At 36.3% G+C, this 23086-nt stretch overlaps 2 protein-coding genes across 3 annotated transcripts in view; one reads left to right on the top strand and one right to left on the bottom strand.

Moving 5' to 3' along the window:
* The first annotated feature begins 3152 nt into the window (after positions 1-3152).
* C20H1orf146 (chromosome 20 C1orf146 homolog) lies at positions 3153-16493 on the top strand. The gene is made up of 5 exons (XM_061119985.1): positions 3153-3221; positions 12658-12751; positions 14472-14640; positions 15044-15122; positions 16359-16493. Exons 1-5 carry the CDS (start codon positions 3153-3155, stop codon positions 16491-16493), a joined length of 546 nt encoding a protein of 181 aa, XP_060975968.1.
* Positions 16494-16638: 145 nt separating this feature from the next.
* GLMN (glomulin, FKBP associated protein) overlaps positions 16639-23086 on the bottom strand; it is a 44993-nt gene continuing 38545 nt past the window's right edge. For both annotated transcript variants that reach the window (XM_061121385.1, XM_061121386.1), the window contains exons 17-19: positions 18607-18718; positions 17515-17597; positions 16639-17407 (exon numbers count right to left, since the gene is read on the bottom strand). In XM_061121385.1, the coding sequence (XP_060977368.1) occupies positions 17297-17407; positions 17515-17597; positions 18607-18718 (306 nt within the window). In that variant the 3' untranslated portion in view covers positions 16639-17296. The remainder of the gene's footprint in view (positions 17408-17514; positions 17598-18606; positions 18719-23086) is intronic.

Genomic DNA, 23086 nt, shown 5'->3' with positions numbered 1-23086 from the left:
TTTGGGGTATTATGAATAAAGCCTTTGTGTTTATCTCATTGTATAGACGCAGGCTTTCTTTTGCCTTTGTAACAATACCTAGGAATGAAATGACTAGATTATATGGTAGGTGTATGATTAACTTTTAAAGAAATTGCCAAGATATTTTCAAACTGATTGTACCACATATTTTATGAATCGCAGTGTATGAAAGAGTTCCAGTTTCTCCACATCCTTATCAACACTTGATATTGTTTTTGTTGTTTAGTCACTTAAGTCATGTCTGACTCTTTTGTGACCCCATGAACTGTAGTTTGCCAGGCTCCTCTGTCCTTGAGATTTCCTGGGCAAGAATACTGGAGAGCATTACCATTTCCTTCTTCAGGGGATCTTCCTGATCCAGGGATCAAACCCAAGTCTCCTGCTTGGTGGGTGGATTCTTTACCACTGAGTCACCTGGGAAGCCCTGCCAATTAAATATAAGTGAAAGTGAAGTTGCTCAGTCATGTCCACCTCTTCGTGACCCCATGAACTGTAGCCTGCCAGGCTCCTCTGTCCATGGGATTTTCCAGGCAAGAGTACTGGAGTGGGTTGCCATTTCCTCCTCCAGGAGATCTTACCCAACCCAGGGATCGAACCTGGGTCTCCCTCATTGTAGGCAGACGCTTTACTGTCTGAACCACCAGGAGGTCTTTTTTAATATAGGGATTAAATATAGGGATAGGATAAAGATTTCTTGGATATGCAGGGGGTCAAAGTGTATATCTATTGATAAATGTATGTGTCCTGCATTCTTTTTTCCAAAAAACAACTAAAGAATGCTTCTGCAAAATGAACAAATAAATCAAGGGAAAGATAGCTCTAACATAAGAGAGAGGAGAAAGGAATTCCCAGGATGACAGCTAATGAATCAGACCCAGATCTCCAGTTTATATTGAAGAAGGAAGGCTAGAGTTGAGTGAGAAGAGATCTATAGGGGAGAAAAATGTAACTGAGGGAGTATTTATGTTGGAGCATTTTAAAAAAGTACTGAAAGTCCTGTAAAAGTGATTTATTATTTTGTTTTGGCTTGGTTAAAGGAGTTGACAGAAGTATATAATGATGGTAATAATACAATATGTCATATTTATGTTTTCCTATGTATTATGCCATTTGATTTTCTTAACTATTCTGAGAAAATAGAAAGCCCAGTGTTATTCTTCTTGTTTGTCACTATATTCCCATGAAAATATGCTCAAAGACACTGAATGATCACAGTAATAGATAACAAGACTAGATCCCTGGTCTAACTCCTGGCTACCAAAAAGTCTGAATGTATGTCTTATATTATTCTCCTAAACTAATTTAATCCATCTCTGCACCTCAGATTTCTTAACACATAAGAAAGGCACATGGCAAAAATCTCCCTCTTCATGGCAGTCAACCAGTAACCCCCTGACTTGTTCCCAGTTTGCTATGACCTTTATTTTGCTTCTTATATCTGGACTTACTGTTTGAACTTGCTAAAAGTGCTGGGCACTGTGCTCAGCATTGGGAATACAAAGCTGAATAAAACATGGTCCCACTCCTTGAGGAGCTTCCAGTGAGAAGTCTTTTCATTGAGAATACAGCTATATAAACAAATATAACTATATTAATGATTGATATAATAAAGATATGTTTGGAGTACTATAGTTCTACGAAAGAGGAAGGTCCTAATTGCCTGTAGAGAATAGGAAAAGCACAAACTGTGTATTATTAAAATTACATAGGAATTGTCAAGGAGAGGAAGGGAGTTTTAGTTAAAAATATGTAAAGGGATGAGATGTGAAAAACATTTTGTTCAGGACTACAAGGTCTTCAGATTAGCTAGAGTATTGGTAATATGTTGAGGAATGGCAGGACATGAGGCTGAATAGGTAAGAATTTGTATAACTTCAGTTTAGACTTTGTTCTGTAAGCCATGGTGAATTATTGAAGGATTTTAATTGGGGAGGAATATAATATTTATGAGTTGAATAGTTAAGAAAATCAAATGGCATAATACATAGGAAAACATAAATATGACATATTGTATTATTACCATCATTATATACTTCTGTCAACTCCTTTAACCAAGCCAAAACAAAATAATAAATCACTTTTACAGGACTTTCGGTACTTTCTCAAATGATTCCGTGTATTGCAAAGTCAGTTGTAATTGGAAAAATTTGAGACCAGATCAAATGCCCAATTTAAATCACCAGTGATAATACAGTGAAATGAAGTTGCTCAGTCATGTCCACCTCTTTGCGACCCCGTGGACTGTAGCCCACCAGGCTCCTCCATCCATGGAATTTTCTAGGCAAGAGTACTGGAGTGGGTTGCCATTTCCTTCTCCAGGGGATCTTCCTGGGTTCGAGCCCTGGGTCTCCTGCACTGTGGGCAGACACTTTACCGTCTGAGCCACCAGGGAATCTTAGTAGTGATAATTGAAGGGTGCAGAAATGCCACCCCAGAATATGCCTATTTGGCATAAGGATTATTTTGAGCTGATTATTTTTCAAAAAACAGACACAGAAGAAGCTCTGAAAACAGAGTAGAAGTTACCCTTTTGTGAAGGATATTTACATTTATGAAGGAAATCTTTTGTAGGTGTCTTCGTCTCTGTTTCTGGGAAAGAAGGATGATTCTAAATCACAGGAAACTCCTATCAGTGGAAATGGCACCAACTTAAATCTGCATAACAAAACTTACCCTTGGTACTGTGCCTTTCCTAATTGTTGTTCAGTTGATAATTCGTGTCTTGACTCTGGTGAATCCATGGATTGCAGCCCACCAGGCTCCTCTGTCCATGGAATTCTCCAAGCAGGAATACTGAAATGGGTAGCCATTCCCTTCTCCAGGGGATCTTCCCGACCCTGAGATCAAACCATGGTCTGCACCTGAAGGCAGATTCTTTACTGACTGAGCTATAGGGTCGCAAAGAGTCAGACACAACTGAAGTGACTTTAACAAAAACAATGTATAACAAGACAGATACTCTTTTAGTGTCAAATTTTGACTGTCAAATATTCTTTAGAATGTCTCCATTACCCTAATTTTATTTCTTTCTGAAATTTACTCATTCATCAAGCAAACATTTCTATGTGTTATTTTTGCTGTTATTTTTCTCAGATTGTTGGCACTACTAGAAGCTGATTTGATCCAAAGAGATGGCTGAAAGTGATGGAAAACAAAAAATAAAATGGACAACCACCATTATTATTAGCTCATCTCTTAAGGTAAAAGAGGCATTTGGGCCATTGATCTTGAATTAAAAATTAAGCAATAGAGCAGTATTTTAAAATACCTTTAGCTTGATTATCCAAAGTTGTGTGAATCAGCAAGTATATAATCTAAAATGTATTTTAAAGATAAATTAGGAAGATCACTGCATCCATTTTCCTACTTCTCTAAATACCTGAAAGTTGGACATTTTCTTAAGTTTTTTTTTTTTTTTCTCGCTAAGCCTGTTCTAAGAGATGTTAAATGATTCCAGAAACAATGATTCACATGCACATACATTACTTAAGGTTTTTTGGAGAAGTAAACAACAGGAACTGACCTGTCTAGACTTAGTAGCATTGAGAGGAGGCTGTCTCCCTACAGCTTGAAGGGGGAAGGAATGGGAAGTTGAATGCCTGAGGGCAATTGATCAGTGCTTTAACTCTACAACTAGCAGGATTATCTAACCCTTTCCCTGATGTTTATCTTATGGATACCACCTAATGTCTAGAATGAGGGGGCTAGAGATGATTCTTCATGATAAAGAAGAGAGAGGTTAGAATAAGACTTTGCATACGATTTTTAAAATCTACCCTGTTCTTTCATTGTTGCCTCAAGCTGCCCTCTGCTCTGTTGGCTTTAGCCATCTAGCTCCATACCTGTTTTAAGACAGCCTTAAGTTTCATTGGAATTCTTCATGCTTCTTTTTGTTAGATTTCTGGAATCCGTATTTTTCTCCTGTATTTCTCTTGTTTCGTTAGCTTTGCCAGAGTGATTTTAAGAGAGGAAGCCAGCAACCAATACTAATTTGCCAAGAAAACTGCTTTTTATTTATTTATTATGTTTTATCTATCTTATTTTATGTTATTTCTCTCACCTTTTCTGTGGTTTTTTTTTTTTTTTTTTTGCCTCTTTTTGTATTGATTGTTAATATTGTCTCATTTTTTTTTTTTCCTCAACTAGCTTTGGAAGTTATATGCTCTATTTCTGTTTTTTTAATAGTTACCCTAGAAAATTTGACATACATACTTAGCCCCACAAAGTCCAAAGTAAATAATAATTTTTTATTGTTGTTGTTTTTGTTGTTCAGTCGCTCAGTTGTGTCTGACTCTTCACAACCTCATGGACTGTAGCATGCCAGGCTCCTCTGTTCTCTACTACCTCCCAAATTTTGCTTAAATTCTTGTCCATAGAGTGGGTGATGCTGTCTAACCATTTCATGCTCTGTTACCCCTTCTCTTTCTGCCCTCAGTCTTTCCCAGCATCAGAGTCTTTTCCAATATGTTGGCTGTTTGCATCAGGTAGCCAAAGTATTGAAGCTTTAGCTTTAGCAACAGTCCTTCCAATGAATATACAGGGTTAATTTCCTTTAGGATTGACTAGTTTGATTTCATTGCAGTCCAAGGGACTCTCAAGAGCCTTCTCTAGTACCATAATTCAAAAGCATTAATACTTCAGTGCTCATCCTTCTTTATGTCCAACTCACATCCATACATGGCTACTGGAGAAACCATAGCTTTGACTAGATGGACCTTTGTTGGCAAAGTGATATTTTTGCTTTTTAATACGCTGTCTAGGCTTGTCAAAGCTTTCCTTCCAAGAAACAAGTGTCTTTTAATTTCATGGCTATAGTCACTGCAGTGATTTTGGAGCCTAAGAAAATAAAATCTGTCTCTGCTTCCATTTTTTTTCCCTTCTGTTTGCCATGAAGTGATGGGACTGGATGCCATGATCTTGTTTTTTTAATGTTGAGTTTCAGGCCAGCTTTTTCAGTCTCATCAAGAGGCTCCTTAGTTCCTCTTCACTTTCTGCCATCAGAGTGGTATCATCTCCATATTTGAGATTGTTGATATTTCTCCTGGCCATCTTGATTCCATCTTGTGCTTCACCCAGCCTGGCATTTTGCATGATGTACTGTGCATGTAGGTTAAATAGGATGACACTATATAGCCTTGTCATACTCCTTTCCCAATTAGGAACCAATCCATTGTTCCTTGTCTGGTTTTAACTGTTGCTTCTTGACCCGCATACAGGTTTCTAGGGAGACAGATAAAGTGGTCTGGTACTCCCATCTCTAGTAATTTTCCACACTTGGTTGTGATCCACACAGTCAGTCTGTATCATAGTCAGTGAAGCAGGAGTAGATGTTTTTCTGGAACTCCCTTGCTTTTGCCATGATTCAACGAACGTTGACAGTTTGATCTCTGGTTCCTCTGCCTCTTTGAAATTCATCTTGTACTCTGAAAGTTCTTGGATCACCTACTGCTGAAGCCTAGCTTGAAAGATTTTGAGCATTACCTTGCTAGCATGTGAAATGAGCACACTTGTACAGTAGTTTGAACATTCTTTGGCATTACCCTTCTTTGGGATTGCAATGAAAATTGATGACTTCCAGTCCTGTGGCCACTGATGAGTTTTCTAAATTTACTGACATATTGAGTGCAGCACTTTAACAGCATCATCTTTTAGGATTTTAAATAGTGCAGCTGGAATTCCATCACTTCCACTAGCTTTGTTTGTAGTAATGCTTTTTAAGGCCCATTTCACTTCACACAACTGGTGAAGAATCTGTCCGCAATGTGGGAGACCTGAGTTGGGAAGATCCCCTGGAGAAGGGAAAGGCTAACCACTCCAGTATTCTGGCTTGGAGAATTCCATGGACTGTATAGTCCATGGGGTTGCAAAGAGTCGGACACAAGTGAGTGACTTTCACTTTTACTGACTTCACGCTCCAGGATGTCTGGCTTTAGGTGAGTCACCACACCATCGTGATTATCTGGGTTATTAAGACCTTTTTTGTATAGTTCAGTATGTTCTTGCCACCTCTTCTTAATCTCTTCTGCTGTTAGGGCCTTACCATTTCTGTCCTATATTGTGCCCATCTTTGCATGAAATGTTCCCTTGATATCCAGTTTTCTTGAAGAGATCTTTAACCTTTTCCAATCTATTATTTTCCTCTCTTTCTTTGCATTGTTCATTTAAGAAGGCCTTCTTATTTCTCCTTGGTATTCTCTGGAACACCGCATTCTTTTGGGAATATTTTTCCCTTTCTCCCTTGCTTTTCACTTCTTTATTCAGCTATTTGTAAAGCCTCCTCAGACAACCACTTTGCCTTCTTACATTTCTTTTTCTTTGGAATGGTTTTGGTCACTGCTTCCTGTACAATGTTACGAACCTCTCTCCATAGTTCTTCAGGCACTGTCTACCAGATCTAAATCTTTGAACCTATTCATCACTTCCACTGTATAATCATAGGGATTTGATTCAGGTCATACATGCATGGTGTCATGCGTTTCCCTACTTTCTTCAATTTAAGCCTAAATTTTGCAATAAGGAGTTTAAGATCTGAACCACAGTCAGCTCCAAGTCTTGTTTTTTGCTGACTATATAGAGCTTCTCCATCGTTGGCTACAAAAAACAATCAGTTTGATTTTGGTGTTGACCATCTGGTGATGTCCATGTATAGACTCATCTCTTGGGTTGCTGGAAAAGGCTGTTTGCTACTTATCTTCCTCTTACATGACAAATATTAGAAAACTAATTCCAATCTTGAATGTGGAGTAGCTCCTTTCAGCCCTCCTGCACCTGCACAGCAGCTGCTCCATGGCAGTGGGGTAGCTCCTCTAGGGTGGGGCCCCTGACCTCCAGGGTGGGGTAGTTCCTCTCGACCGCTGCCCCTGACCTCGGGCATGTGGTAGCTCTTCTCGGCCACCACCCCTTACCTCCGACGTGCTAAACTGAAGAAAGTAGGGAAAACCTCTAGACCATTCAGGTATAACCTAAATCAAATCCCTTATGACTATACAGTGGAAGTGAGAAATAGATTTAAGGAACTAGATCTGATAGACAGAGAGCGTGATGAACTATGGACGGAGGTTCGTGTCATTGTACAGGAGACAGGGATCAAGACCATCCCCATGGAAAAGAAATGCAAAAAGGCAAAATGGTTGTCTGAGGAGGCCTAACAAATAGCTGTGAAAGGAAGAGAAGTGAAAAGCAAAGAAGAAAAGGAAAGATATTCCCATTTGAATGCAGAGTTCCAAAGAATAGCCAGGAGAGATAAGAAAGCCGTCCTCAGCGATCAGTGCACACAAATAGAGGAAAACAACAGAATGGGAAAGACTAGAGATCTCTTCAAGAAAATTAGAGATACCAAGGGAACATTTCATGTAAAGATGGGTTCAATAAAGGACAGAAATGGTATGGACCTAACAGAAGCAGAATATATTAAGAAGAGGTGGCAAGAATACACAGAAGAACTGTACAAAGAAGCTCTTCATGACCCAGATAATCACAATGGTGTGATCAGTCACCTAGAGGCAGACATCCTGGAATGTGAAGTCAAGTGGACCTTAGAAAGCATCACTATGAACAAAGCTAGTGGATGTGATGGAATTCCAGTTGAGCTATTTCAAATCCTGAAAGATGATGCTGTGAAAGTGCTGCATTCAATATACCAACAAATTTGGAAAACTCAGCAGTGGCCACAGGACTAGAAAAGGTCAGTTTTCATTCCAGTCCCTAAGAAAGGCAATCCCAAAGAATGCTCAAACTACCGCACAATTGCAGTCATCTCACACGCTAGTAAGGTAATGATCAAAATTCTCCAAGCCATGCTTCAGCAATACGTGAACCGAGAACTTCCAGATGTTCAAGCTGGATTTAGAAAAGGCAGAGGAACCAGAGATCAAATTGCCAATATCCGCTGGATCATCGAAAAAGCAAGAGAGTTCCAGAAAAACATCTATTTCTGCGTTATTGACTATGTGAAAGCCTTCGACTGTGTGGATCACAATAAACTGTGGAAAATTTTGAAGGAGATGGGAATACCAGACCACCTGACCTGTCTCTTGAGAAATCTGTACGCAGGTCAAGAAGCAACAGTTAGAACTGGACATGGAACAACAGACTGGTTCCAAATAGGAAAAGGAGTATGTCAAGCCTGCATATTGTCACCCTGCTTATTTAACTTCTATGCAGAGTACATCATGAGAAACGCTGGGCTGGAAGAAGCACAAGCTGGAATCAAGATTGCCGGGAGAAATATCAATAACCTCAGATATGCAGTTGACACCACCCTTATGGCAAAAAAGTGAAGAGGAACTAAAAAGCCTCTTGATGAAAGTGAAAGAGGAGAGTGAAAAAGTTGGCTTAAAGCTCAACATTCAGAAAACTAATCATGGCATCTGGTCCCATCACCTCATGGGAAATAGATGGGGAGACAGTGGAAACAGTGTCAGACTTTATTTTTTGGGGCTCCAAAATCACTGCAGATGGTGACTGCAGCCATGAAATTAAAAGACGCTTACTCCTTGGAAGGAAAGTTATGACCAACCTAGATAGCATATTAAAAAACAGAGACATTACTTTGCCAACAAAGGTCCGTCTGGTCAAGGCTGTGGTTTTTCCAGTGGTCATGTATGGATGTGAGAGTTGGACTGTGAAGAAAGCTGAGTGCCGAAAAATTGATGCTTTTGAAGTGTGGTGTTGGAGAAGACTCTTGAGAGTCCCTTGGACTGCAGGGAGATCCAACCAGTCCATCCTAAAGGAGATAAGTCCTGGGTGTTCATTGGAAGGACTGATGCTGAAGCTGAAGCTCCAGTACTTTGGCCACCTCATGCAAAGAGTTGACTTGTTGGAACAGACCCTGATGCTGGGAGGGATTGGGGACAGGAGGTGAAGGGGACGACAGAAGATGAGATGGCTGGATGGCATCACCGACTCGATGGGCATGAGTTTGAGTAAACTCCGGGAGTTTGTGATGGACAGGGAGGCCTGGCGTGCTGCGATGCATGGGGTCGCAAAGAGTCGGACACGACTGAGCGACTGAACTGAACTGAATTCCAATCACCCTCTTCTGTATTTGTTATCATATAGTTTAATTTCCTCAATTTTTTAACTCCACAAAGCATTATTATTACTTTCTAAAGTTAGTATTTGTTTAGATTTACTCATGTCTTTGTTACTTTTTTTGCTCTTCTTTTGGCTCAAACCTTCTGTTTTGGATCATTTTCCTTTTTATCTGAAGAATATAATTTAGAAATTAGTTCAATGAGGACCATCTCAGTCCTCTCTCAAAATACAGTTGACCCTTGAACAAAGTGGGGGTTATAGGTGCTGATCCCTTCACAGCTGAAAATTCACCTTTAACTTTACATTTGGCCCATTGTATCAGCAGCTCTGTGTGTGAGGATACAGTGAACCTCAGATTGTGTATATATGTATTTATAGAAAAAAATTCACATATAAATGGACCTACACAGTTCAAATCCTTGTTGTACAAGAATCAACTATATTTTTGTTTCCCCCTTGATCTTGAAAGATGTTTTAAAAATCAATTTAACTGAGGTGAGACTTATATACAATAAAATACACACATTTAAAGTGTAAGCTTAATGAATTTTGACAAATGTGTATACCTGTGTAACCATCACCCCAATCAAAACATATAGAATGTTTTCATCACTCCAGAAGATTGCTTCATGCCCTTTTACAAGCAGACCTTTTCCAGTTCCCTGCCTCAAGCAACCATTGATCTGATTTATCTCAGATTTATAGTTAGTTTTGCCTGTTGTAGTTGTTCTGTTGCTCAGTCATGTCCAACTCTTTGCAACCCCATCAACTGCAGCATTCCAGGCTCCCTGTCCTTCACTATCTCCCATAGTTTGCTCAGATTCATGTCCACTGAGTTGGTGATGCTGTCGAACCATCTCATCCTGTGCTGCCTCCTTCTTTTACCTTCAGCCTTTCCCAGTGAAAGTCGCTCAGTCATATCTAACTCTTCACAACCCCATGGACTGTATAGTCCAGGGAATTCTCCAGGCCAGAATACTGGAGTAGGTAGTAGTTCCTTTCTCCAGGGGATCTTCCCAACCCAGGGATCGAACCCAGGTCTCCCGCACTACAAGCGGATTCTTTACCAGGTGAGCCACAAGGGAAGCCCAGTCGTTCCCAGCATCAGGGTCTTTTCTAGTGAGTCACCTCTTCACATCAGGTGGCAAAAGTATTAGAGCTTGTTCCTCCATCAATGCTTCCAGTGAATATTCAGGGTTGATTTCCTTTAGCATTGACTGGTTTGATCTGTTACATCCTTTTATATAATTTCTAATTCTTTGCCAAAATTCTCCATCTTGGCCTTTTCTCTCCTTGAATATAGTAAACAGCTATTTTAAGGTACGTATGTAACTTTACTGTATGTATGTCCTGTTACTGTTTCTATTACCTGTTGTTTCTCATAGTTCTCTTTTCATGTAATTTTGTCTCTCTATATGTCTGATTATTTTTGATTGATTGTTGGAATTTGTATTTGAAAAAAAGTGTTTGTAGAAATTATTTGAAGCCTACAATAGTGTTATATTCCTCTAGAGAAACCTTAATTCTGAGAGAAAATTAAACCTTTAACTCTCTAAGCAGGGTTTCCAGATAAAATATAGGACACTCAGTTAAACTTAAAAGTTTCAGGTAAATAATGAATTTAGTTTAAGTTCATCCCAAATATTGCATGGGACATACTTATATTAATACTAAAATATGTTTATCTGAAATTGAAATTTAATTGGATGTTCTATATTTTTATTTGCTGATCTGGCAACCCAGCTTCTATTGTATGTAACAAAGGAGCTTATATCCTGTTCATTTCAGTGATACTTGTTATGTTTGAATTGAGAAAATACTCAGATAATTTTCTTTGTTCTGTAGCTGAAATGAGGAGACCTAATTGAGAAAGGTTGCTCTAGGGAGTGCTTCTGCAAGGTGCTTGGGAGCACTAGTCATACAGTACCCCTTTAATCCAATTTTAGGGATTGAAATGGTTTGAAGCTAGGCTGCAGCCCCTATGAGAGCTATTCCAGTTTTGTCAGAAGCTCTCTTCAGCCTCTCATCTGTCTCTTCCTGAACTGACAGACGCCCTCGGGGGAGAAAATGGCCTAAATGCCTATCTCTTATCTTTGAATTTTTGTATAGGTCTTGATCTTGTAATTTTTCACTATCCTGCTAGCTCTCTGATGCATTCAAGCAGATTTTTGAAAATTTTCCAGCTTTCCTAGATGCCTTCAGCAGGAGAGTTGGCCTTATCTGCCATCACTGGAAGCAATGTATAATTTGAAAACAGCAGAAAACTCATGGGAAGAGTCTTAATTGAACTCTAAGTCAGGATCTGTTTGAGTAGCATAAAATACTCTATCTTTAGGAAGGAATCAAATATTTGGTACCTAATTCCAACCTGTATGCTTAAAATACATACAGGCAAATATAGAATAATAATGAGGCAAAATATAAAATGTGAGGGGTTTCTATCTACTTGGAGACTAACAAGCCTGAGTTTCAACCCATCAATAAATACTATGAACCACTTATATTTTAATGCTTTGCTCAGTCACTTCAGTGGTGTCCAACTCTTCGCAACCCCATGGACTGTATCCCACCAGGCTTCTCTGTCCATGGGATTTTCCCTGCAAGAGTACTGGAGTGGGTTGCCATGCCCCTCATCCAGGGGATCTTCCTCCTGTGTCTTCTGCATTGCAGGCAGATAATGAGTGCTGAGCCACTGGGGAAGTGCTTTAGGTAATATCTAATTGTTAATAGCTTCTTTTATAGCTGTACCATATATAGCTTAAAGATTTGATCATTGAGACACTAAATGAGGTCTCTCTATGCAGAAAAAAACTTAAAAAAAAAAAAGTAAAAATATTTAGTTCTCCTGGAATACACTGTGGGTTTGGAAATGAGTTGTTACTACAGCTATTACTTAAGGAAGAAATTAAGGACAATATGAAAGAATTAAACTATAAGAGCAAACACAAACTTCTTTTTAAAAAATAACTTAAAGATGGATTCTGACATGCATTAATAAATAAATAGAAGGTGACGTTTTTCTTAGATGTGGTGTGTTAGATGATTGACAGAACTGTGAAGTGCCATTCAGAAAACTACAAAGACACAATCAATTCTCCAGTTCGTCTGTTTACAGTTCCTTTTAGTAAACTTTTCAAATGTCTTAAGCACTTAGGTGAGTTAGAAAACATGTATGAAGACAATAGGACTTCTGGTTTAAATACTAAGCATCTAATTTCTAGGCCTCAAATATTTCTAATTTCCTATTTATCCACATAATTATGAGTATGTGAAGAATCCATCTTCAAGTTGCTTTTTAAAAAGAAGTTTGTGTTTGCTCTTATAGTTTAATTCTTTAATATTGTCCTTAGTTTCTTCCCTAAGTAACATAACTAGTACACAACTCATTTCCAAACCCTTAGTGTATTTTAGAAGAACTAAGTTTTTTTTTTTTTTTCAAGTTTTTTTCCTCCATAGAGAGAGCATATTTAGTGTCTCAGTGATCAAATCTTTAAGTGTACAGTTATAAACAAAGCTATTAAACTTCATGTTTTTTCATTAGCTTTAATTAACTATTAAAAAGATGTCTTAAGTCTGTAGTTATGAAATTTTTTTTTAAAGAGTTATGAAGTTGCAGCTGCCCTAGAAAATCGAAGCCACAAGGTTCGGTATTCAGATTCAGTGGAAAATGGATCAATTATATTTTCTCTTTCAGGTACAGTATATTTGCTGACTTCCTTGATTTAAATTTGTTAATAAATACGTGCATGTAAATTCTAATTATTCGGTAGTTCAGTAATGGAGTAATAAGCTTAAGGTGTTATTTTTGGGGAAAGGTGAATGTGTAATAAAACTTTGTTACTCCTACAAAAGCAGTACATATGGCCAGTTGCAAAATACATTCCTTTTTAGATTATAATTGTTGAACTAAAGTTAAATCACTGGAGTCTAGTAGAGAACGGTACAAACTACTTGCTTTGAAACTAACATGAAAGTACAACAAAGCCACCCTCCCTAACAATCAACATTTAAAATGTTACTCATTTAACAAAGAGGCTAGCATCATATTGATCAAAATCCATATACAAAAACAATACAGGATGTAAAGCAATCATCCTTCAATTAAAAAATTAGGTGGGAAAAAAAACAATATAGGAGAATGTTTTTCATGATTTTGTACAAGAGTTTACTGAACATAATATAAATAAATACTAAATAAAAGAAGCAAATGGGGACAAATGTTCCTGAAATCATAAAACTATACAACTGTGAGTCATAGGCAAAGGAATTAGATTAGGATGTGAGAAAACTGGGGACATGGGAAGGGGGCAGCTCTACTTGTGCTTGGAAAATGATAGAAGTGATAAAAAGATGTGGAGGTAAAGGATTTTATTAGAATGGTTATGAATAGACCTGTACTCTTAACAGAGATTTTAGAAGACAAGCACTTTCAAAAGCTCCTGGAAATAGACATCCAAGCTGAAAATGGTCCAACCTCAAATTCATCCTTCCTGGTTGGATAGAGAGCCCTCTAGAGAGAAGTAAAATATTTTTGGTAAATACCTACTCTATTGTATGCTTTGGTCACTTTATATACATTTTCTTATTTAAGCCTTTTAACAAACCTATCAAAGAACTATTAATCCAACCTTACAGATGAGGTAATTTAGATTCAGAAAGGTTATATAAATTTTAGCATTAAGTCCATTCAATTAGTATAATCACATAGTTATTTACTTCCTGAGATTGTGTCTTCCACTCATCTTTTAAATAGCTAATCAGATTAAGCTTCTTTTCTGGACCATTCTTTTTTTTGGAGGTGGGGGAAGACTGCCACATGGCATGCAGGATCTTAGTTCCCTGACCAGGGATCGAACCTGTGCCCTCTGCAGTGGAAGCACTGAGTCCTAACCAATGGACTACCAGGGAAGCCTTCTGGAGCATTCTTATACACTTGATACTGTTTCAGAGACCCTAGATATCTGCTCCTGAGTGTGTCAACTTATGTAATGGTTTATGTTATGATACAAAAGATTCTCCAAGAAATAATTAAAAGCTTGCTTAAAACTACTTTTCTTTAGTTGATTTCCAGCTTTTAAAAATTATAACATGAAAAATTAACATGTAACTAAAATTAGGCCTTACTTTCATTGTGGATAGTGCCTTAAAGGAAAAAAAGGGTTACTGACCCAGAAAGGTTTTTCCCTTAAATATTTAGATTGTCATCCTTTTATTACAGAGCACTTCAAAGAACTACCTAATTATTTTGCTGTGTAAGACTTTTGTTATAGTGATTTCCATCTGTTATGGGTTTAGGGCCTGGACACCTACAGATATGTTTAATTTATAGTTATTTTTGTTGATTTTACTAAGTTTATAAAAAATTTTTATTAATATGACAAAGTGACATTTTATATTACATTCACCTTTCCTAGGAGTTGCATTTTTATTGATGGATGCTAGAGAATGCTTTATGTCTGCTGAAGAAACATTTCTAGCCAAAATTGAGAAGTTTATTAACATTCACCAAAATAGTTTCTTGGTTCTGTCTGCTGCCCTGCATGGACCTGAAGAATGGAAACTGATGTTCAGGATTCAGCAGAGGTATGGACAGTAACGCTACAGACCTGTTTTCCTTATTTTATGTACTTCAGTTCTGAACTGTTTCAGGCAAGTGAATTATGTTTTGCCAAAAGATAAACTTCATAATGTTAACCTTTCATTTTTAATACAATGCAAGCCAAAGAGCTATTCTATGAATGAGAGTGACGTTTCAGAATGCATGCTGATTTATGGATTTCTTCAGCAAGACTAAATCGGAAGTGAACACTTTTTGGTCAATTAAGTTCTGGTTTTAAAGCCATATTAAATCCTCTGTGGCATAAGGCAGGCATGAATGAATAAACAAATGACAAACAGTAAAGGATTTTTGTCTCTTCTTTCCACTTAAGATAACAAATGTAAGTCATATGATCTATTTAACTTAAACGATTTTTCCCCCCCCCAGATTCCTGGGTAGTAACTTACGGATACTTCCAGTACACAACACAGTAAATGCTATTAATCTTATGTGCACCATAGCTAAGGTAAGTCACCTGAAGAAAATCACATACGTACATACACACTGATACACTTTGAGATTCTTTACTTCAAAATGCATTCCCTATTCAATGGAACTGACAAATGTTTCCCTTAGAGAAGCTGCTATTTCCAAACACATGCAACTCTCCCAAGCCTGAACTTGGCCTCTGAAGTCTTCTCAATTCCAGTAGCAACTATCAGAATCACTCATTTAGGTCAAAAGAGCATTTGATCATATATACATTGTGTTGACCCTATTGGTTACTTTAATCTTCTTTCAAATTCTCAAGTATAAATATTGGTAGTCATGAACTGTCAGAGTGCAAACATGGTATTTTATAACTTGACTAGTTTCCACTTTTCTTTTCATGCTTGTTCTCCATAAAGTGTGCTCCCAACTCCTATAGGCAGAGTTAGGTGTTCCTCACTCTTTTACTTGGAACAGATCCCTGTTGAAGCAATTTTTTTTTTTAGATTTTATTTTTTTCATTTGTTTTTATTAGTTGGAGGCTAATTACTTTGCAGTATTGTAGTGGTTTTTGCCATACACTGACATGAATCAGCCATGGATTTACATGTGTTCCCCATCCCGATCCCCCCTCCCGCCTCCCTCCTTATCCCATCCATTTATGTCTTCCCAGTGCACCAGCCCTGAGCACTTGTCTCATGCATCCAACCTGGGTTGGTGGTCTGTTTCACCCTTGATAGTATACTTGTTTCAATGCTGTTCTCTCAGAACATCCCACCCTCGCCTTCTCCCACAGAGTCCAAAAGTCTATTCTGTACATCTGTGTCTCTTTTTCTGTTTTGCATATAGGGTTATCGTTACCATCTTTTTAAATTCCATATATATGCGTTAGTATACTGTATTGGTCTTTATCTTTCTGGTTTACTTCACTCGTATAATAGGCTCCAGTTTCATCCATCTCCTTAGAACTGATTCAAATGAATTATTTTTAATGGCTGAGCAATATTCCATTGTGTATATGTACCATAGCTTCCTTATCCATTCGTCTGCTGATGGGCATCTAGGTTGTGAAGCAATTCTTAATAGTACTCTACTTTTCTGGTTTGCATGTTTGAAATTCCATAAAGACAAAGATCAGGTATTTTTCTATTACTCTAATAACTCATATAGAGTACTGATTAATACCTGTTGAATAAGTTAGGTATTTTATGATGTGACCCTGTAAAAATACCTTATTTCTTAAATAATGTTGCATGTTTATATCTTCTTCCAGATCACCTCCAAATCATACATAGATAGCATCTGCTACAGAATGATAACAACTAAAGCTTACATCATTGAGCGAAGTCCTGTGTGGAAAACACTTCAGAAGATAAAACTGAGTAGTGATACATTTAACCCAAATTAGATTACCAACTATAAATGTTCTTGGGAAGGATATTATAATTAAAAATGATTTTACTTTCAGAGTTCTGTTAATTCCTTTAATAATGTTCAAAAAATATTGGTACATGTATATAAAACTTAGAAGCTTTTTAATGATACAAATTAAGTTGGAAGAACAAATGTTTAATTGCAAATAAGTATACAGCATTTTCTAATTAGCCCCTTGGGTTAAAGAAAAAGTCATATATACCTTTTTATAATACAAGCCAGCCACTATTTCTAAAATTAATCTTCACAGATACTTTCACTCTGTAACTATTGCTGGCAAGCTGGTGATAGAGGACTCTGTCCTCTAAGACTCCTGAGGCAGGGGGAAAAAGGGAAATCAGGAGTAGTACACAGACTCAGAATTTTTCTCTAAGCTCTTACAGTGCTATGATAGCCAGTTTAACACTAAGAGTTCTAAAATAGCATCTAACTGGAACATAAAGTGTATCAGAATTTTTAGAAACTCACAACTGTATGAATAAAGGTAATTCCAGTACATTTTATGAAATCATAATATAAAATTATTGATTTGTATTAGATTTTTCAACAGTAGTATTTAAAATACACATGGGCATTATTTACCATACAGATACCTTTTTAAAAGGAAACAATGCTACTGATCCATAATGTGTCATTGCTGAAACAGATAAGTAAGAGAAGCTACATTTATGTTCTATCAGTGTGTTTTACAGAAAAACTTCTATAAAGGTATTAAATAAACCATAATGAAAAATATAGTGTATAACTAGTTTTTATTTAGGAGATGGAGCTTTCACTTTATCCCATATTTTCCTCAGAGGTAGACTTTGTTTTTGTTTCAATGAGTTCTTCTACTCGAGCCAGAACACTTTCAATCAAATCAAATGTGAAAAGAGCTGAATGTAGGACCTATAATGCCAAGAAAAATTAGTTACTAAGGCTGTGTTTAAAACAAAGCAAAGCAAAAAAGAGAAAAGAGTTCAGTTGGATGTAGCTTAGGAAAATTTCATATCTACCTTAAGCTGCATTTCAGGAGGCATATTTGGGATCTCCTCTCTACCTACATTTAGTGAACAATGATCTTTAGACTTCTGGACTTCTGTAAGAGAAGGAAAAAACCGTGTCACACTTAACCATTAAAAATTCTCAGATTTCAATAAATTTATAATTTGTTTACTAACTTAAAAAAAAAAGCCAGTTATTTGTGTAAATTAAGTCTTATGGTTTTAATAGCTAGTTGTGTTGTTGTTGTTTAGTTGCCAAGTCATGTCTGACTCTTGGACTGTAGCCTGCTTGCTAGGTCCTTTGTGGGATTTCCCAGGCAAGAATACTGGAGTGGGTTGCTATTTCCTTCTCCAGGGGATCTTTCTGACCTGGGATTGAACCCATGTCTCCTGCATTGGCAGGCAGAGTCTTTACCACTGAGCCACCAGGGAAGATTTAATAGCTCAGGGTATGCTAAAAACTGGCTGTGAACAAATAAAAATATCAAAATTCTGTAACATGTGAATTAATGTTTCTTCAGGTGAATAGCATTATTTTGGCATGTACAAGATGAATGAAACTTTTGTCAACATAAAATCAGAATTATAACCTGTTACACTAAGACAAAATTTTTATTAATAGTGATGTCTATAGAAATATCACCGTAGTTATATGGAAAAGATTACAAGATTATTAGAATAGAACTGCTGACTTTAAAAAGTAATTCTGGACCTAAGATTCTTTTTTTGTAATTTGTACAAATTTAGTAGAGGTTGAGATTTAGTAAAGATATCATGGGGGATGGACCCTGCAATACTAAAAGAAGTACAGTGATATCCAAACAAATATTTGTGATACAATTAGATTCTAATCAGAACTTGAGGTTTTAAACCAGACTATGCTCCAGTTTGGTTTAAATATTTAACCCAATTTCAGTATTAATTGGAATATATATTCACAAAGAATCATTTTAATTATAAATAAAATGACTCAGTTGTCATGGTTCCTTGTTGGCTATAAGTTAGACAAGTACAAGATAAAGTTCTTTGTTTGGAATAAATAAGTTTGAGTTTAAAAAATCTAATTTTTAGGCTTAACTGGAAATGAAATTTCACATTACCAACCTTGGCTATTCTTAATTTCTGCTTCATAATGTGCTTTTGACATATTGAGTCCTGTATGGAGGGGCTTTAAGAAATTATTCTCAATCTTTTCAAGTTCTGTCCACAAACCGGTCTGTTTGGAAGAATTAATGAAACAATTAAGTTATTTCATTCAAGATTTATTGTCTACTAGTATTAAACAAGAGGTGAGTGTTGGAGAAACAGAAATGAGTAAGACATGATCCTTGCCTTTCAAAGTAGAGTTGACTGTTTATTAATACATTCATTACTACATCTAGTTATTGTATGTAAATACCAATCAAAACAAAAACACACTGGTTTAGCATATTCATTATTGTGCCATTTGGACAGCTTCTGGTTTTGAGATCTGTAACTTACAAGTTTTATCCATGAGAAAATTATCTGAAAATAATCCACATAGTCTGAGACATTTCTCTTTCCTTATAAACCATCTCCACAATGACTCTATATTGTAAGTCCCTTCAACTCCTTATCTTTCAAATGATATCCTTGTCACAGATCTAGTGCCTTCTCTATTGATGGAAACTTCTAACACAAAGCTGACTTAAGACTTTCTTGGTGATCATTAAAGATGGAGATTTTACCTGCCTGGGACAGTTTAGGATTATTTTGTCATTTGTATTAGAGATTTTTGTTCTAAGAGCACTTCTTCCTATAGTACTAAAAGGGAATCATGAAGTCTTAGTTTTTTTTTTTAAAAGAAGGAAAAGAAAATTCATTGGTATTGCTCAGTTTCCAGTTACTTATTACAAAGGAAACTACCTTAGGCAAAAAATGAAAACTTAGGAATCCAATTATCCTTAACTAGAACTGGATGATATGGAAACCTATTTTGTAATTGAGCTTATTTTGATCCAAGTACTATATAACATTTAACATATATAGCCCTCAAAAATAACATCTACACGTATCTGTGTTGAATAATTTATAATCTCACTGTCACATATATCCCTTTAATTTAAATCTGTCCTTTCTCATTATTCCTATATTATGAGGAAAAGTGGAGTTCTTGAGGAACTATCAAGAATCCACAATCTCAAAAATATGCATACTTTTCCACCCACCATCTATGAACTTAACCTGGGGAAGAATTAAAGATGTATATGATTTCACTGCAGATACATTTATAAAAATGTTTAAATAGTGAAAAATTGGAAATAATGACAGTTTTTCACATCAGGAGTGGGGTAACTTCCATATCCACACAATGGAACACTACACTGCTGTTAAAATAGTACTCTTCAGTACATATTGGTGAGTGGTAAAAAAGCGATAAAAAGGCTGCAGTATGACTCCTATAACATGATCTTTTAAAAAAAAGTATGTACAGATTTGCTGGTATAAAGCCTAAAAGGGCATACACTATAATATCAAAAATAAGTGGTGAGATTTTATTATTTTCTTTTTGCTTATTTATCCTGATTTTTAAACAATGAACCTGTTTCAATTGTATACTTTAAAAAACATTTTTAAACATCCATTAAAATCATAAGGTTTTTGTCCTTACATGAAAAACGTGAGTTATGCATTAGTACAGCAGAAACTTCAACGAGTATAGTCACACAGGATATCAAGCATGTTACGCTGCCATATGCACCCACTGCTTGCATTTCTCTTACGTTCCTCCCTCTCTCTCCAGCCTTTTCTTTTACCTTCTCTATCCCCACACCCACTTTTTAAAACCTTCTTTCCCTTTTCCTCTAAGCTTAAAAGTAGAACCCATTGCTACTAACCAATAATGGCTTTCAAGGATGCAGGTACTGATGACCCTCTACAGATTAAAACACATTCAGACATAAAGAGTACAAAGAAAACACCTTTATACTCACACTAAGCTTTGTCAAATGCAAACATCTTGCCCTATCTACTTAAAAAGACAAGTTAGATATGGTTGAAGCCCTCTTTATTCAAGAGTAAGCCATTAACTATGCAAAATTTTCTAAAACTTGAGGTTTAAGCAGTTAATATATTTATACATCCCAATTTTGCATGTTTAAAAATACATAAATGCTATCAAACATCCTACTTTAACTCCCTTTTGTTCAATCCTATGTTTCTGAGGGTTATTTATGTTATAGCACTAATCCTTTCACTTTAACTGATATACAGGCATCCCACTATATGACTTATCCTATTACTAGTTTTCTTAAATATTTCAAGCAGTGCTCACTGAAACTGCTGCATATCTTTTCCTGTTCACATGGGATAAGTTTTTCTAGGGTAGCATTTTTCAAAATATTTTTACCATGGCCCACAATAAGAAATATAATTTATATCACAACTCAACACACATTTATATAGTTGAAACAAATGTTTCACAAAATGTTCTATTTATAATATCAAATATAATTCTATCAATATTTAAATATAATACAGAAAAACCCCCAAATAATTCCAAAATAAACATTAAGAACAATGGTGTGCTTGGAGTCACTGACATCTAGTCTGGTATTGAGCCTGGTCCTTTTCTTTCTACGTATTTTTTAAGGTCTGGTGTGTTGAGGTATCATTTACATACAGTGACTCTTCTTAGCTGTACAGTTCTGAGTTTTGACAAAGACATACGGCAGTCTAACCACCTCCACTATACAGACAGTTTCATGACCCCAGAAGTTCCCTTGTGTCCCTCTGTAGTCTTTTCTTCCCCCACCCCAAAGAGCTACTAGTATTTGGTCTACATCCTGTTCCTGGCAAAGAGCTGCTAAAACTCTTGAATTTCCTAAGTGAAGAGTGGTCAAAGTGTATTTTGTTATTCATAACAAGCTCTTTCAGCCAGGAATATAACTGTTGGAAAGCCCCTAATAAGAATGGGGGCTGGTTGTCAGAGGAACTGTGTGATTGGAGGCTTGTAACTGTCAACTCCTCTCACCACAAACTCCTGGTAGGAGAGAGGGGCTTGAGATTGAGCTGTCACCAGTGATTTAATCAACCATGCTTATGTAATGAAGCCTCCAAAAAACTCAAAAGAATGGGGTTCAGAGAGCTTCCTGGTTAATGAACAGGCAGAGGTGCTGGGAGAGTAGTTTCAAGGGAGGGCATGAAAACTTAGTGCTCCTTCCCTCACACCTTGCCTTATGCATCTCTTTTATCTGGCTGTTCTAAGTTACATCCTGTTACAATAAACCAGTGATCTAGTAAGTAAAATGTTCTGAGTTCTCTGAACAACTTTAGCAAACTAATTGAACCTGAGGAGGGGGTTGTGAGAACCTGTTTTAGCCAGTCTGTCAGAAGTCAGATCAGTATCTGGACTTGTAATTGGCATCTGAAGAGGGAAGGGAGCTAATGTGGAACTGAGCCCTGAGCCTCTGTAATCTGATGCTATCTCCAGGTAGAGTGTCAGAAGGAGACTGAATTGTAGGACATCTACTTGGTGTCAAAAAATTCCTTGATATAGGAAAATCTCTACACATTTGGTAACCAAAACTACAAAAAACCAGGTTAACATTGAGAGTAGAGCAGAAAAACAGGAATGTTGTTGCTCTACAGGTAGAAAGACAAAATTATCAAATGGAGAAGTGAAGGATCTAGAACAGCCAAAAATTTTTTTAAAGAACAAAGTTGGCATACTCACACGTAAGACTTACTATAAAGCTACAGTAATCAAAGTAAAAGAAGAGAGTTCAATGGAACAGAATAGAATCCAGAAGTATACCTATACTTATATGATCTTTTGATCTTTGACGAAGGTGACAAGACAATTTGATTATAGCCTTTTCAACAAATACTACTGGAGTCAAAACAAAACTACCTTAACCCATACTTCACCATATAAAAAATTTACTTGAAGTCAATCATAAGTATAAACATAAAAATCTAAATAATAAAACTTCTATTAGAAAATCTGTGATCTCAGGTTAAAACAAAGATTTGTTAGAATCCAAAGAAACAAATGATTTGAAAGAATAGAATTGATATGCTGGACTTCCTCAAAATTTAACATTTCTGTTCTTTAAAAAATTCTATTAAGATAATGAAAATATAAGCCACACACTGAAAGAAAATATAAAAACCATACCCAATAAAAGACCTATGTCCAGAATATAGGAAAGTTTCCTTTAAAAAATGTTGGTCTAAGTTGAAAAAATTTTCTTTCACTCTTAATTAGTAATAGAAGTTATTTGAAATCTTATTATCAAAATGATGATAAATTTAATGTCTTAATATTCATTCTTTGGTGTAAATGATTCAGAACTAAGCTTCCCTAATTAATTCTCTGAAGCCAACAGGTTTAACCTAACTACTGAGTCAGGATTTTAAAAAGGAAATGAATCTTTTATCAAATATTTTTCTTGAATGTTTTAAATTTCTCCTTTAGGAAGTAATGACTAAAAGTTTACAACAGAGAAATGAGATGTAACAATGTATCTAATTTTATATTCAGGTTGAATTCATTAACAATATTCTATTCAATAATGTCTGAAATATACATCAGTTAAAACAACTTAAGGTTTCCTTCTAT

The sequence above is a fragment of the Dama dama genome, chromosome 20, assembly GCF_033118175.1.
Source record: "Dama dama isolate Ldn47 chromosome 20, ASM3311817v1, whole genome shotgun sequence".
Lineage (NCBI taxonomy): Eukaryota > Metazoa > Chordata > Mammalia > Artiodactyla > Cervidae > Dama > Dama dama.
The sequence above is the reverse complement of the archived record's forward strand: the minus strand, read 5'-3'. Positions and strand labels throughout refer to the sequence as shown.